The sequence below is a fragment of the Chamaea fasciata genome, unplaced genomic scaffold, assembly GCF_029207755.1.
Source record: "Chamaea fasciata isolate MVZ Bird 193981 ecotype frontalis unplaced genomic scaffold, bChaFas1.0.hap1 SCAF_8, whole genome shotgun sequence".
NCBI lineage: Eukaryota > Metazoa > Chordata > Aves > Passeriformes > Sylviidae > Chamaea > Chamaea fasciata.
The window spans coordinates 23,758,310-23,772,551 of NW_027094093.1; the positions used below are offsets into that span (position 1 = coordinate 23,758,310).

A 14,242-nucleotide genomic window follows, 5' to 3' on the forward strand; every position below is an offset into this window, starting at 1 on the left:
CAAGACCTCCAAAAAGTGTGACCACCAGTGCAGGATCTGAGGGCAGTCAGCACAACTCCATCTGGTCTTAGGCAGACTGGCCTTCAATAGAAAAATAAAAGTAGAGGATTTGGAGTGAGTGAAACAAGTATAAAATATCGACACACAGCAAGGAGACAAGAACTACCCAATTAGTTCAAAACGTAATTTCTTAGTCCATCTTCTGTTCTTGATATTTTTTACTGAAACATATCTGCAATTGCAAGAAAAGGTTCCCAGATTTGTCCTTCAGTATGTGCTGAGGACTATCCCATGTCCTGACAGGGCTGGGAAAAATTCTTCTGAAGGCACTGCAAAACCCTCACTCCATACAGCAATCTCTCAGGACTCAGGAGTGGAGAAGAAACAGAGACTCAAGGTGAGAAGCTGCCAAATACTCCCAGACTCAATGCATGGCAGGAACCTGGGAAATGTCAAGGAGTGGCACCAAGCCAGGCTGGTACAGCAGCCAAAGCCCCCAGCCTGTGTCAGTGATGTGACATCTCCACGCAGGCGCTGTTATGTGGGGATGGTGACATTTGTCCCCTCAGCTCCTCCTTGAAATGAGATCCCTGCTGTGCTGAGAAGGACCCCTAGACTGAGATGTGGGAAGGGGCAATTGTTATCAATGAACTTTACCTAACACAAAACAACTGTAGCAAGAGAGCAACAAACGGACAGACAAATGGTACTATCTGCTGGGTACAAACAGTAAGAATTGTGAAAATATTATTATATAAAACTGCAATAAGGCAAACAATCCACCGCAAATTCCCCCAAACTATCCAGGAGTCACTAGATGTCATCTGCCTATTTGGTAAGGAGAACACCACAACAAGAAAGACAAGCCTCAGGGAGTCATGTAGGCAGAGTTTTGATGTGGAGCTGTGGGGCTGAACTCTGCCTCCCATGAGAAATCCACAGCCCAGCTGCACAGGAAGACAGGAGGCTGGCACATGCCACAGGGCTTCCCCACGTCTTCACTCCTCACTCCCTGCCCAAACCCTGGAGGCATTCAGGAAATACTCAAGGCTTGTCTCAACTCAGCTCTGCCTTTCATCTTGCAGACTCAACGGCTCCTTTTTAAAACGCAAGAGCGGCCAAGACCCCAGTGAAAGGATGGACAGTTAAGGTGTCCCAGCATCCCACCTGGGCCTGGTCAATCCCAGCTCCATCCTAATACTCCTAGTACCGCTGGAGAGGCTCCCTGGGGCCGTGGGTGGCTGGGAAGCCAGTCCTTACTCCCTGCTGCTCGCCCAGGTAACATGCTGTGTCTCGTTTCTCCAAGTGAAAGCCTTTGAAGCCAAAGGTACTACCAGGATGCTCTGTCCTGGCGCCGGAGAGCGGCCCAGGCCGCCAACCCCGGCACGTCTCGCCACAGAGCGCTCCCGAATCGCCGCCCCAGCCCCACGGGATCACACGGCAAGACCATGGCGAGCCCCGCGAGGGTGGCCCGGGGTGCAGCGAGGTGCCTCTTCGGGGCACGGGCACGGATATGGGGCGGAAGGGCCGGGGAAGCAGCGGGGGGGACCACAGGCCCTACGCACTAGTGGGGGAACTCTGAGAGTGCAACCCGGGGAGACACAAGTGGAGCAAAGGCACGCTCCAGAGGGCGGCAACGCCGCCATACTCACCGCCCACCCGGGCCCGCCGGACCCGCCGCCGCCGTTACCATGGGGAGCTGGCGGGCCCACGTGACTACAGCTCCCGGCAGCCACCGCGTCGCGGGGTGTATTGCCCCCTGGCGGCGCGGCGGAGCCTGGCGGCGCGGCGCAGCCCCGGGGCGCGGACACCGCTCCGGGAGCGGTGGGGAAACACGCGGTTACAGAAGGAAAGGGGATTTTTTTCAGGGCCGGCTTCCTGCGGGGGACACCCCGGGCAAAGACGGCCGGGTACAGTCCCCCTCAGGCGGACAACGCTGGTTCCAAGGAAGGTGGGGCTGGAGCCTGAGGAGGGCGAAGGAAGGGTCGCTGGCGTCCCGGGATGCCCGGGCGTCACCGCTCAGCGCCGGTGCGCGGTGACAGCTGGCTGGGCTTCGCGCGGCCGGGCAGAGCTACGAGGCGGCGGCGGAGCAGCTCGCAGTGCCGGGCAGAAGGTGACCGGGGATTGACACTGGCCAGCGCGGCCAGCCTCTCGGTGGCTTCGAGGGACAGCAGGACCTGCACAGCCAAGAGAGGGACATGAGTAACCCACCAGCTTGACCCTTGTCCCCACAACTCCATCTGGTCCCCCAAAGGAGCCGAGGACCCCGTGCAGCACCTGCTGGATCCCAGGGTGCTGGCTGAGGGCACACAGTGCCTCGAGAGCTCCCTCCCGCACGGTCCTCCGAGGGTCTTCGCAGGTGACCTGCAGCAGGAGGTCGGGGGCCCTGTTCTCTATCAGCAGATCCCGCAGCTCCACTCCGCGCTGGCCCAGGTTGCTCAGGGCCAGGGCCGCGTTGCAGCACGTTTTGGCCTGTGTGTCGCTCAGCAGCCGGGTCAGCGTGGGCACGGCCCTGCCCAGGATCCCTGTGGGGCAAGACGCGTGGCAGGCAGCGTTGCCCACTGCAAAGGTGGCTGCCGTGCGTACACAGTTCTCCGGGTCTGACAGGCATTCCAGCAGCCTCTCCAGCCAACTGGGCTGGCTCTGCAGCACTCGGGAAAAGCTGTGGCGGAGCAGGTTGCCCAGCAAGTTGCAGGTTCTGGCCCGTATCAGGTGTTGCTTGTGGCTGAGCAGGTAGGTCAGTGGCTGGTCAGCCACATCTGAGTCCCTCAGGATCCTCTGGAGAAAGGGCAGGTGCTCTGAAGAGGCCCTGGCCACGTGGGTCAAGAGAGACAGGAGGTCACTTGTGAGCCTGACATTGTCTGAGAACAAGACAGACTTCAAGAAGGCAACAATGTGCTCCGAGGCAGCAGCTTCTCTCACCACTTGGTCTATGACCTGTGTGTCAGACACCACAAGTTGGCACAAGAGGCCCACTGGGAGCTCGGTGAATGAGAAGGGCAGATGGCTGGCGCAGACCTAAGGCAAAAGGACAGACAGCACTGCTGAGTGCTCTGCGCTCATGTGAGCCGAGCCGAGCCAAGCAGCAGCTGAAGGCAGCCAGCAGGTCAGCACAAACTTAGCAGCCAGTCAAGCTTCTCCAAGGGCTGCATACCACCCATACCACCCTGCTTGTGTGGGCAGGAACTGCCAACATGATGTGAAGTGGTGCCATCCATTGGGGACTGCAATGTAGGGAGGCGTCACCACAGTATGGGGGGAAGGGGGAACACAGGGCCAAGAGAGTACCTGCAGCAGCTGGGCAGGGATCTGGGTATCTCTCACAGCCTCCATGATCAGTGCTAAGGTGTCTTTATCCACATCCAGGGCAAAGGGGAAAGAGAGGAGCTGGCAGACCTGGATGACCACATCTGGGACAACCTCAGGGTCCCCATCCTTTCCTGCTTGCCTGAATTTGTGAAAGAGAGAGGCCTTAATTCAGAGGTGACCAGAAAAACCTCAGGGCAAAGGGGCCAAGGGCACTAAGGAGAGGCTCTGCAAGTGCCAGGTCAGGCACTTCTCAGCCCTTGGTGTGCTCATGTCCATGCCCCGTTCAGCAGCTGAGCTCTGCCCACTTCAGCCCTTGCCACAACTCACATCTGTGCCAGGCATGCCAAGAAGCCAGGGGACAGCAGTCTCTTCAGTGTCACCATGAGGACACCATGGGTCTGAGTGAGCTGAAGCAGACACTGGTGGGACTCACGAGTAAAGACGCTGAGGGCCAGCCTGAGGAATAACAGGGTTCCTGTAGGGGAAACAGTAGCCAAAAGGGCAAAGTTAGAGAAGGCTGTAAAGTCCCTTCACTTCTGTCAGTGCTACCTCAAGGCTGCTCCAGGGTGGATTCTGTGATTCCCTTCCCAAAAACAAGAAAATCTCTGCCCAGGTGGTTACACCTGCCAGAGTGGACATTCACTGTAGCATAGACCCCTTTTTTATTCCTCCACAGCCAGCTCAGCTGAGCTGCTGCCAGCTGGGCACAGCATGGCCAGCCCAGCCCTCTCTCCCCAGAAGACACTGCAATCCTCAAGAAAAACCACCTGAGTCCTCTGACCTCAGGGAATGATGTGGACAGGGACAAACATGGGCAAGTCTGTGAGCATGGGCAGGATGTGAAGCAGGGTCCAGGGCAGATGCCCTGCTGTCCCACAGCTCCTACCTCGAGCGGAGAGGAGGTTCCAGTCTGGCTCTGCCATGGGGTGACCAGCACCTGGAGGTGGGTCTCCCTCCAGCATTGCCCCGTTGGTGCCCACATGAAGTACCACAGCAACAGAATGCCAGGCCAGGCTCCACAGCTCTGAGAAAGCAAAGCCCTGCTCCAAGACCACATCCTCCTAGAGGCAGAGAGGCAGATGTCAGAGGCCTTCATGGTCCTCCATGTCTCCCCAGGGTTCTGATACATGGCTCTGCCAGTCCCATGGTCCTGGGAAGGTCAGGGGTAGACAGATATGGGCCAGGGTCCTGCTGCAACTTTCAGTAGTGTCAGCCCCAGGGCATCTCTGCCCTCCTTCACTCCAGAGTGCCCACGGATCGCCCCTCCCTGCCCACCACTCTCCCATCAGTCCTGCAGGGACATAAAGTGACTTTCATGGGGTTGCATAGCTCAGCCAGAACCGCACAGTTCCCTGGTTTCCCTCAGCCTCATTACCAATCTGCCTTCAGGCCTTTTTGCCACCACACCTTTTGGCAGGGACCAGTCAAAGGAGATGGCCAGACTGGTGTCTGTTCAAAGAGTTTCAGCAGGAGGAAAAAGAACCCATCATAAAGACCAGCACCCATTGGCGGGGGGAGCTGCAACTGTAAGAGAATGGGAAACAGTCTGGAGCTGGGTGCTGGGCTTGAGGGCAGCAGCATCATCAGCACCCTTCTGAGCCCATCTTTGCACATCCACAGTGGGGGATGCATGGATCCCCAGCTTCTCTGTCCCCATCCCATACCTCAGCAGATACTGTCAGTGCATTTGTTACCACTGGTAGGATCTTTTCTCTCTTGAGGTCCAAAGCCACCCCATGCTGACTGAGCTGTGCCAGGAGAAATGCTGCAGCACCCTGTGGGACAAGAGTTCAGCACCTTTGGGACTTTCCCATCTGCTCGGTCACTATTGACTCTTCATCCCTTGGCCTCATCCCACCCTGAATGAGGAACAGTAAGGCCCAAAGGATGCAGGGCTCTGCAAGGCTCTGAGTAGTGGTTCTGGCAGGGGGAGTGGCTCACCACAAGGGACACAGCAGGAGACTGGGTGATGAGATCCACAGCCAGGGTAACCACCTCCTCATGCCTGAAATGCAAGGACCAGGAGAGAAGCACTATGTTCCCACAGCCTCACATCATACAGAACAGCAGCATCCAAATACCCACAAGGCTGGGAAGCAGCTGCATTTCAGGAGGAGCCCTGGTTCACAGCATCTCCTTGTCTGCACTGGGTCATCCTCACCACATCCCCAGCACTCACCCACACTGCCCAGCATTCTGCTGGTATGTCTGGATCAGAGGGATCAGTGAGACCAGGTTCCCAGCTCTGGGCAGTGTGCAGGACAGAGCGCTCTTCAGAGCAGGGCATGTTCCTCTCCCACCCATGAGTGAAAGCGTGTGCTTACCTGGGAGGGGATGCCTGAAGCTGCAGGGTGAGCAGGGCCAGCAGGTATAGAGAGGCTTCACAGGCTGCCTCCTGGGTCACCTCCACCACAGGGACCTACCAAAGGAATAGGAGTCATAGCAGGGGAAAAGGAGGCATTTCTGGGCACCGGAGGAGAACTGCACTCTTCAGATTAAACTCCCCTAAATTCCTTCCCCCACACAGATTCGTCTGACCAGTGCTCAAAGGAATGCATCCTGCTTGCCCACACTCCTACCCCACCACCAGGACTGTGGTCAGTCCTACCTCAATCTTCAAGAACTGCATGAGGGAACCCCACAGTGGTTGGCTCCTTCCCAGGTGCTGGCACAGGTTTGGGCAGGCATGGCAGCCAGCATAGAGGATCTGCAAGGCAGAGGGGAGAGATGCCTACCATCCCCTGTAGACAGGTTCCACTCCATGGCTACCATGGGCTCATTTATTCAACAACTGACACCAGGCAGATGGGAGTCATTGAGGGCTAAGCCCACAGTTCCCTCTTCCCCATGCTCCAAATTCCAGAGCAAAGGCCCAGACACCTCTGGGCAGAGCCAGATAAAAGGATGGCGCCATTACCTTCAGGATGTTCAAGGAGCAGCCTGGTTGCTCCAGTCTCCCCAGCAGTCTTACAAGCTGCTGGCTCTCTCCTTCCATAAGCTTTTCAGCTACTGCATGAGCAACCTGCAGAAATCAGCCTGTTTTGCACTCTGGGCACCTGAAGCAGTGCACACACTAGAGGAGTGTAATGCTAGCAACAATTTAATGAAAGAAAGCATTTGCTTCCTACATCTTGCCTGTCTGCTAAGGGATGCCTATCTGCCATGACCTAGCATTGCTTTGATGCACAGTCCCAGAGCTGAGATGAGCAAGGTAGGATTCCTCCTCTGCTTCCCTCCTTGTTGACTCAGAGTTAAAAATCAAATGTAAACCTGTGATTGTTTTCCCTCTTGCTGCCCCTTCAATTTCAGATTTCCTACAGTTCATATCACTGTAATAAAAGAATTCTTCATGTTTTCCATGCATTGTCTAGTTCTTTACTTAGCCCATCTCACAGTTCAGATCCTAAGTTTGAGTCTCTTAAGTGATTAAAGAATCCTTACATTCCTAAGGTCAGCTGTGGGCTGGGGAGGTGCATCCCACAGATATGAGCCCTGCAGCCAATAATGCCAGATGATCCCAGCCCTCCACTCTACTGCTGAGAAAGAGATCCTCCGGGAAAGGGCTGCTGCCTCTGTAGAGAACACACCTCTTCACCCTGTACAGAGAGCTGGTCTGACCTGCTGCTTGGCTTCCCGACAGCTGTTTCTCTCCATGGGAATGCTGCATGCAGCAGCCAATGCAGCCAGGAAGAGGTCTGCCACACGTGGGCTCTGCTCATGGGCTGACTTGCCCTCCACTGCTGCACCTGCACAGGGACAGAGCTTGGCAGTCATTGTGCTAAAGGTGCTGAGGGGAAGCAGGATGGGGTTGGATGGCAAGAAAGAAAGTCAGGCTTGTGACAGGAGGGTTAGATCTGGGATTGAGGGAGGAGAGCCCAAGTTAGTAGGGGTCTGGACGGGTAAGTTTCAGCCACCTCTTCTAGCCAACAGCACTACAGTGGCTGTCAGTGCTCTGATGGAGCCCAAGGGCAGGAAGGAGAAGAAACCTCAGGAAAAGGTGGTGAGCTGCTACCACTGCTACCTCGAAGAGCAGGCTGCTCTGAGATGGATCCCTGAAGGAGTCTGTTCAGCAGAGACTGATGCTCCTCTTGCAGTCTGGTGTAGAAGTGTGCAGAGATAGAGGGGTCTGTCTTGCTCAGGCTGTCACAGAGCTGGATGAAGCACTGGGGAAGACACAGGAGTTGCTATCACTGCAGACTGAGTTTGAGAGAGAAGGACAACACAGGAAGAAGCTGTGGGAGGACAGCAGAGATGGGAGAAGAACTTATGCTGGAACTTCAGGGACCTCCAAAAGTCGACTCCAGCTAGCCTGGCTACATGCTGCCAAAGTGAGGGGTACACATGGAGGCATGTGTCCCTCCTTACCTCTCTCACAGCCTGGCAGAGCATGCTCAACAGCTATTTCTGCTCTTGCTGACTTTGACACTAAAACATGCAGCTTGAAAACAAAGGCTAAAAGATACCAAATGCAAGTCTGTACGCATCTCCTGCCCGAGCCACATGTGAATCATACTTCAACGCCGAGAACCTGCTGTGCCCACCAAGCACAAACACAGCAGCAGAAGCTTTGACAGCAGAGATAGGGGCATGTCTGGTGAAGTAACACTTTATGTGCCAGGGTGTGTACAAGAGGCTGCACCTGCCATTGTCTCAGCTAGAAAAGCCACACCAGAATGGTAAGGCCAGTGAAGGTGCCCCATCAGAGACCTTCCTGTATGCAATTCCCCACAAAAATCCCAGTGGGTGAGACAGCCTACCCTGACAAGAACACATCAGACCCCATAGTTAGGAGCAGGGTCCTCAGGCTGTGTTCCCCCAACATACACAGACAACCCCATAGCTTCTGTCCCGGGGGGCAGAGGGTGTGGAGGAGCAAGATGGAGGCACCCTTACGAGGAGGCTTTGCTGGCAGAGTCTCATCTCACTGTCGACTGGCGCAGCCAGCAGCTCCGGCAGCAGGGCCAGGAAGCAGTCAGCACTCTCCTGAATGTCCGGCAGGCTGGGGGAGGCAGCAGGAGCAGATGAGTGCAGAGAAACATGGCCCCTTGCTGTGAGGACAGGCCCACATGGCCTGGCTAATGGAGTAGGGAGCACACACTCACATCGGGAGCTGCTGTCAGCAGGCAGCACAACTGGACTTGTCAACTGCGCCTTTCCTTTAATTAGTCCCATTCAAGGAAAGTGCTCCTCTGTGAGCACAGCAATATGGCATGAAGCACTTAGACCATGATGCTTTCCCACAGAGACAGCTCCAGTTGCAGAGTATGAACACCACCCTTCCACCTACTGCCAGGTCCCCAAAGTGGCCACACAAGACCTCAGGGAACAGAAGGTTGTCCCTACCTGTTCCTCTGCCCTCTCTCCTCCAGGCTGCATTCACTGCTGAAATAAACTTTGGTCACCATGAGGAGATCTGTCAGCACAGCAGTACACCAGGGCTGCTGCAGAATCCAGAAAGAAACCACAAATGGGGATTGTCTGATAGTCATCCCCACACTACTACGACAGGATCCTTCCCTACCAGGACCTCCCCCTTCTCAAGGGTGCCTAGAAGAGGAGCCTGTGAGCCAGATCCAGCAGGACACCAGGGTGTCCTCAGCACTTCGCAGGGCTGGAAGGCGCCCACATTTCTCTGGGGTTCTACACCCACCTGCTTGGTGACACCACTTTCCAGGATGTGTTTGGCTAGACACAGCAGTGACAGAGGCACATTCAGCTCTTGGCAGAAGTGGTTCAGCAGCTTAGCATCACACGGGGTAGACAGGAGGTTGCCCATAACACGAAGCACAGAACGAAGATGGGAGGCTCCCTCCAGCATCCCTTCCCGCACCTGGACACAGAGAAGCCACAAGAACTTATAATGAGCAGCAGTTTTGGTGTCTCCACTCAGCCATGGAGCAGCCCTTCAACCCATTCAGGCAGGGGACAACAGAGGAGCAGATAGCAAGCCAAGTGCACAAAACAGCTCCAACTCCTGGAGAAGCACAGGATCTTTTTGCTGGCTGAACTGAAGACTCTTCATATGTTTCCAACTTAACCCTGACGAAGAAGGCAGCATCCAAGTCTCCAGTCTTAGTTGCCTGGGCCAGCCAACAGTTACCTGCTGAGCAGAGTCTGCCAGGTGTTCCTGGACACGGTGCTGGAAGGCCGGGTCCCTCAGGAGGCTCAGAGGTACATTCAGCTGCATGGCTGAGGGCTCAGTGTCCTCAATCAGGTGCTGCCACTCCTCATCACTCTCCAGCTCCTAGCCACAGAGGAGAGAGGACTGGTGCCATAGACCCTGCCAGTCCCAGGGTCTCTATACCAGCCCCTGGCAACTGGGGCCTGCTGTCCTCACTCAAGACACCATCTAACCTCACTCTCCAGGTCCATGGCCTCAATGCTCTGCCTGCCCCAGGGTTCTGCCCTGCCAGCACCAGGCTGTGGAGGGGAGCCTGCTCCAGGAAACTCCCACTCATAGTCTCGAGAGATGCTGTGTTGCCTGGCCAAGGAAACAGTACAGTCAGTGAAAGACCCTTCCTTTCCCTCTTCCTCCTACCCAGCCTCTGCCTCCCTCACCCTGGGTTAGGAGGAGACTCCTCAAACTCCCACTCTGCTATGCTGCTCTTTCCTTGCAGGACACATGGATTCTTCTCATTGGAAGCAGCCAATGGCTCCCTTTCCTCAGGGGCTGCGTTCCATGATGCTGCTCTGGGTCTATGCATGGGATGTCCATTGACAGAATCCTTCATAGATGCAGTACCTGCCTTCAGTCGCCCCTGGTGATGGCAGAGAAGTTTGGTCAGGGCAGGGTTACTCAACCAGATGAGTACCCTAGACTCCACCACCATGAGCACCTCACATCCTGCCTTGTGTGTTGCTGACACTGCAGCCTGACCCATGAACTCATGTGTTTTCTCCCAGGGCCCACTTCAGTGCCCCTCCTTTGCCTTGACTGTGAGACATAACCAGGGGAACCCTACACTTTTCTCCACTTTTTTCTGTGTCTCTTCGACCATCTTCTGCGGGGCTTTTCTCAGGATCCTGAATTGGCTGCTCCTGGGGGCCAAGGAATGGACTTGCTGCTCCTTCAGGGCCTGCAGCTCTGGGGACAGCTTGGTGGTGAAGGGGTTTGAAATCCCATGCTCTTCTGTGTCATCAATCACTGGGGAGGCAAGAGGAGAACTTCAGCAGCAGCTTTCCCTTGGGACACAGAGAGAGTGATCTCTCTCGAGATCCCAGTGGAATCCTAAGGGACCCAGAGCAAGACCAGAAGCAGGAGCTAGGAGTCAGTGCTTGGAAAAAGCTGAGAGGAGAGAGGCATAGACCAGGAAAGTAAAAACAGCAGGGCAAGGAGGTCCTCCCAGTCTCCAGACAGTAGGAGAAGGACAAGTTTGGAAAAGGAGTAAGTACTCACCAGTAACCCATCCATCAATGAAGGGGTGAGAAAGCAGCTCTGGCCATGACAGGCGCTGGTGGGGGTCCTTCATTAGTAATCCCTGAAGGAAGCTCTGCAGAGCAGCAGAGCAGCAGGGTCACTGACACATGTTCAGCACCCACCAGTGAGCATAGTGTACCCACCAGTCTTCTCCACTGAGGGCACCCAGGAGGCCTTCCTGCCTAGCTCTGGGAAAGGAGTAGCTCTAGTGCTTAGGGCAGATGGGAAGACATTTCCCTTCACAACCCAATAAATCACTCCTCTGCTGCTGGACCCAGTTTCCCAGCTTATGGACAGCAGACATTTGGTAACAGTGATAAGGATTCCCCTTCCAGGAGGTCCGGCTCTCATTGCTTTTCTGTGTTCTGAAGTCCATGTTAGGGGACATAAAAGCTAAGACTGACCCACCAGGGCAGCCAAAACTGCATTAACAAATCTCACCCTGCAGACAGGGCCTCGGCCCTTACCTTGAACACTGGGCTCATGGTCATGGGCCATTTGACAGGGTCCTTGATGATGAGGCTGACAAGCTGGAAGATGCTGTTGGTGTAGAAGGGAGGAGTGCCCACAAACAGCTCGTACAGGATGCAGCCCACAGACCACAGGTCTGCTGTGTGGTCATACGGCCGTTCTTCCACCAGCTCAGGGGACATGTACAGCGGGGTGCCCTTGATGGACGTCAGCACCATGGTGTGGATGCTCATGGCACGGGCAAACCTGCTCAGAGCAAAGCACAGATCACAAGTTCAGGCTTAAACATCTGTTGCAGCTCCCAGGGAGTTCTCAACAAGTTTACCAATACTTCTTCCCTCTGGAGGACAAAATCTCCCCTCTCTGCTTAACTTCTAAATATGCACAGAATCCAGGCCCTCTTAAGCACTTCACCACTCCTCCTCTACAGCATCCAGGAAACTCCTTGGCTGCTCCAAGGCCAAGTGTCCCACTCAAGCTGGGCCCCAGCACTCACCCAAAGTCACAGAGCTTGACAACACCATCTTTGCCCAGCAGGATGTTCTGGGGTTTCATGTCACGGTGCAGGATGCGGTGGGAGTGCAGGTAATAGAGAGCAGAGATTAGTTGGGCAGCAATGGTCTGGACCTGCCGGAGACACGGAAGCCTCACCCTGTGTCACGCGGTGCCACCCACTGACACAACCATGGGGGCCAGGTCCCTTATGGCCTGGCTCCCACACTGCTTCTACTTTTGTCCTGTTTGGGCCAGGGACCAACTCCAGCTGTGGGCCAGCAGTTTCTTGGAGTGGGCCAATAACCAAGGCAGCACTCTGGTGCTGTGGCCCTCGTAAAGAGAAACTAAGGTCTCTGCAGGACCCCACTGTCCCACAATGCCAATCTGACCCCCTCTCCATCCTTTTCAGAAGCTCTGCCAGGTAAAGCCCCAGAAGCACCCTCACCCTCCTGACATCTCCTGGCTCACAGCAGAGACCCTCAGTCTGCAGGCACACAAGTCCTGTTTTCTCCACCCTGCATGGCCACTGCCATGATAGACACCTGGTCCTCAGGCAAACGCCCATCATCCTCCAAGATCTGGAAGAGCTCTCCCTCTGCGTAGTCAGTCACTACCACCACCTGAAGGAAAGAGCAGCATGGTGAGATCAGGCCCTGGGGACCAGGACAGAGCAGGGTAAGAAATCTGAGGGAGGTGTTGGGGTGTCATCATGAAAAGTCCATCAGCTTGGGCTGGGACTTGGAACGGAAGAGAGCTCCCATGGCTGCACTGCAGCAAAGACCTGGCACTTGGCAGAGGTCTTGCACCTGTCCATATCTCAGACACCCAGCAGAAACAAGGGAAGAGGGAAGGACAGGGCAAGACCAGAATAGTACTTCCAATCCCAGTGGATAGAATCACTCCCTTGAGCTGGTTTTGATTCTGCTGTCCAATGATTTTATTTCATGTTCCCATGTGCCATAGAACAGTCTTCAATCCTCTCATCATATTCTATCCATGAGAGTTTAAATCAGTGAAAAGCCAGTCTCTGAAGAGACTGATGAGTGAAGAGTCACCCTCATCCTATGATCTCAAACCACTCCTCCTGCATCACACAGCCCCTGGTCAGCTCCTTCACCTCTGCATATGACGGCACATACTAAAGGGCTCTGAAAAACACTAACTAGACCCTGGGATGAAGTCACCAACATCTCCTGAGAAAGATGTCCCTACAGAACAAGGGACAGCCCTTGTTCCCCTGCTCCTGTCAAGCAAAAGCCTTTGCCTGGAGTAGTCCCCTTCACCTCCTTAGCAGTCTCAAAGCTGTCAAGCATCTGGATGATGTTGGGGTGATGGAGGTCTCTCACAATCTCAATTTCCCGCTGCAGGTTCTTCAGCTCCTTCTCAGACCGCCCCACCTTGGGGATGAACTTCAAGGCCACCACCTTTCAAAGCAGAAAAAGCTGGGATCAGACCAAGCTCCTGGTCAGACCCACCCTGGCAAAGGCTGCTTTTAGCTCAAACAGAACTCAGTACTTTCCAGCTGAACACAGACAATAGAACAAGGAGACATTTTTTCACTGGGCCCCTTGGACCTAGGGCTCTCCCCAGGCGGCTGCACATCAATATTGCTGCTCACACTTTTTTTCACACTGGCATTTAAAGAAAAGAAGTGTAATCAGTGAACACAGATAAAACCACGACTTCAGGAACATGGGACAGGACCTCGAGATGCTGGGGAACAGCAGGCCTAACACGAGCCAGCAGTGTGCCCTGGAAATGCGGAACACTAGCAGTACCCTGGGCTGTATCAACAGGCAGGAACTGCAGCAAGGTGATTGACCTTTATTTCTAATCTTGTGCACCATGTTGGGAACATCGTGGCCAGGTTTCTGGCCCAGAAAGACTTCAATAGGCTGGAATGGGTATAACAGAGAGACCCATGATGGTGAGGGGACTGAAGCACGTGGGAGGATGACACGGGGATTACAAATTGAAACAGAGGGAGGTTCAGCTTGGTAAGAGGAAAACGCGTTCATCCTAGCAATAGTCAGGCACCAGCTGTGGGGTGTTTGTCTTGGGGGTTTCAGAGGATCTAAATTTAGTGCTGGCTCTGCTTTGAGATCTTGAGGCCACTCCTGATGTCCCTTGAATCCCGATGACTTAGTGCAAGCCGGAGCGGGTCAGGAGAGTCAGTGGGAAGCCGAATGAACGCCGAGTCCCAAAATCCTGGCAGAGCCTTAGAACACAAGAGGCACCAGAAATCAGCCCCGGCCACACACAGCAGAGCCCCAACCCTCTCCCCTCACCTGGGCGCTGTGCTTCCGGCGCCCCTTGTACACGCGCCCAAAGGACCCTTCGCCGATCATTTCCAGGACGTGGTAGTTCTCCATCGTTTGGGATGGGGCCGCTGAGCTGCCGAGGCAAAGAGGCCCGTGAGGAGCAGCGTTTCCCCTTCCACGGGCACCTCTCCTCCAGCGGGGCCGCACCCGGCGCCCGTTCCCCTGAGCGAGTGTCGTCCCCCCCGCCCCAGGCTTTGTTCCTGCCCACCGGCTCCAAGGCAGGACGAGC

At 55.1% G+C, this 14,242-nt stretch overlaps 2 protein-coding genes across 2 annotated transcripts in view; both read right to left on the reverse strand.

The window, feature by feature from the left end:
• TTLL4 (tubulin tyrosine ligase like 4) overlaps positions 1-1,670 on the reverse strand; it is a 25,841-nt gene extending 24,171 nt beyond the window's left edge. The window contains exon 1 of the mRNA XM_066190145.1: positions 1,653-1,670. The gene's annotated coding sequence lies outside the window, so the exon portion shown is untranslated. The remainder of the gene's footprint in view (positions 1-1,652) is intronic.
• Positions 715-14,207, reverse strand: STK36 (serine/threonine kinase 36). The gene is made up of 26 exons (XM_066190149.1): positions 13,981-14,207; positions 12,976-13,116; positions 12,235-12,312; positions 11,694-11,824; positions 11,194-11,443; positions 10,706-10,799; positions 10,284-10,453; positions 9,868-10,067; positions 9,664-9,790; positions 9,410-9,553; positions 8,960-9,139; positions 8,653-8,750; positions 8,203-8,308; positions 7,331-7,472; positions 6,928-7,055; positions 6,227-6,331; positions 5,918-6,016; positions 5,634-5,728; positions 5,251-5,314; positions 4,974-5,084; positions 4,717-4,833; positions 4,196-4,370; positions 3,637-3,784; positions 3,289-3,448; positions 2,278-3,018; positions 715-2,177 (listed from the first exon to the last, which is right to left on the reverse strand). Exons 1-26 carry the CDS (start codon positions 14,062-14,064, stop codon positions 2,013-2,015), a joined length of 4,053 nt encoding a protein of 1,350 aa, XP_066046246.1. The 5' UTR covers positions 14,065-14,207; the 3' UTR covers positions 715-2,012.
• Positions 14,208-14,242: the final 35 nt, after the last annotated feature.

Coding starts and splice junctions, on each gene's coding strand:
- STK36 (XM_066190149.1), bottom strand. CDS start 14,064: ATGGAGAACTACCACGTCCTGGAAATGATCGGCGAAGGGTCCTTTGGG. Junction 11,825..12,234: donor GGCGTTTGCCTGAGGACCAG/GTGTCTATCATG, acceptor TGTCTCCGGCAG/GTCCAGACCATTGCTGCCCA. Junction 4,834..4,973: donor CACTGACAGTATCTGCTGAG/GTATGGGATGGG, acceptor ATTCTCTTACAG/TTGCAGCTCCCCCCGCCAAT.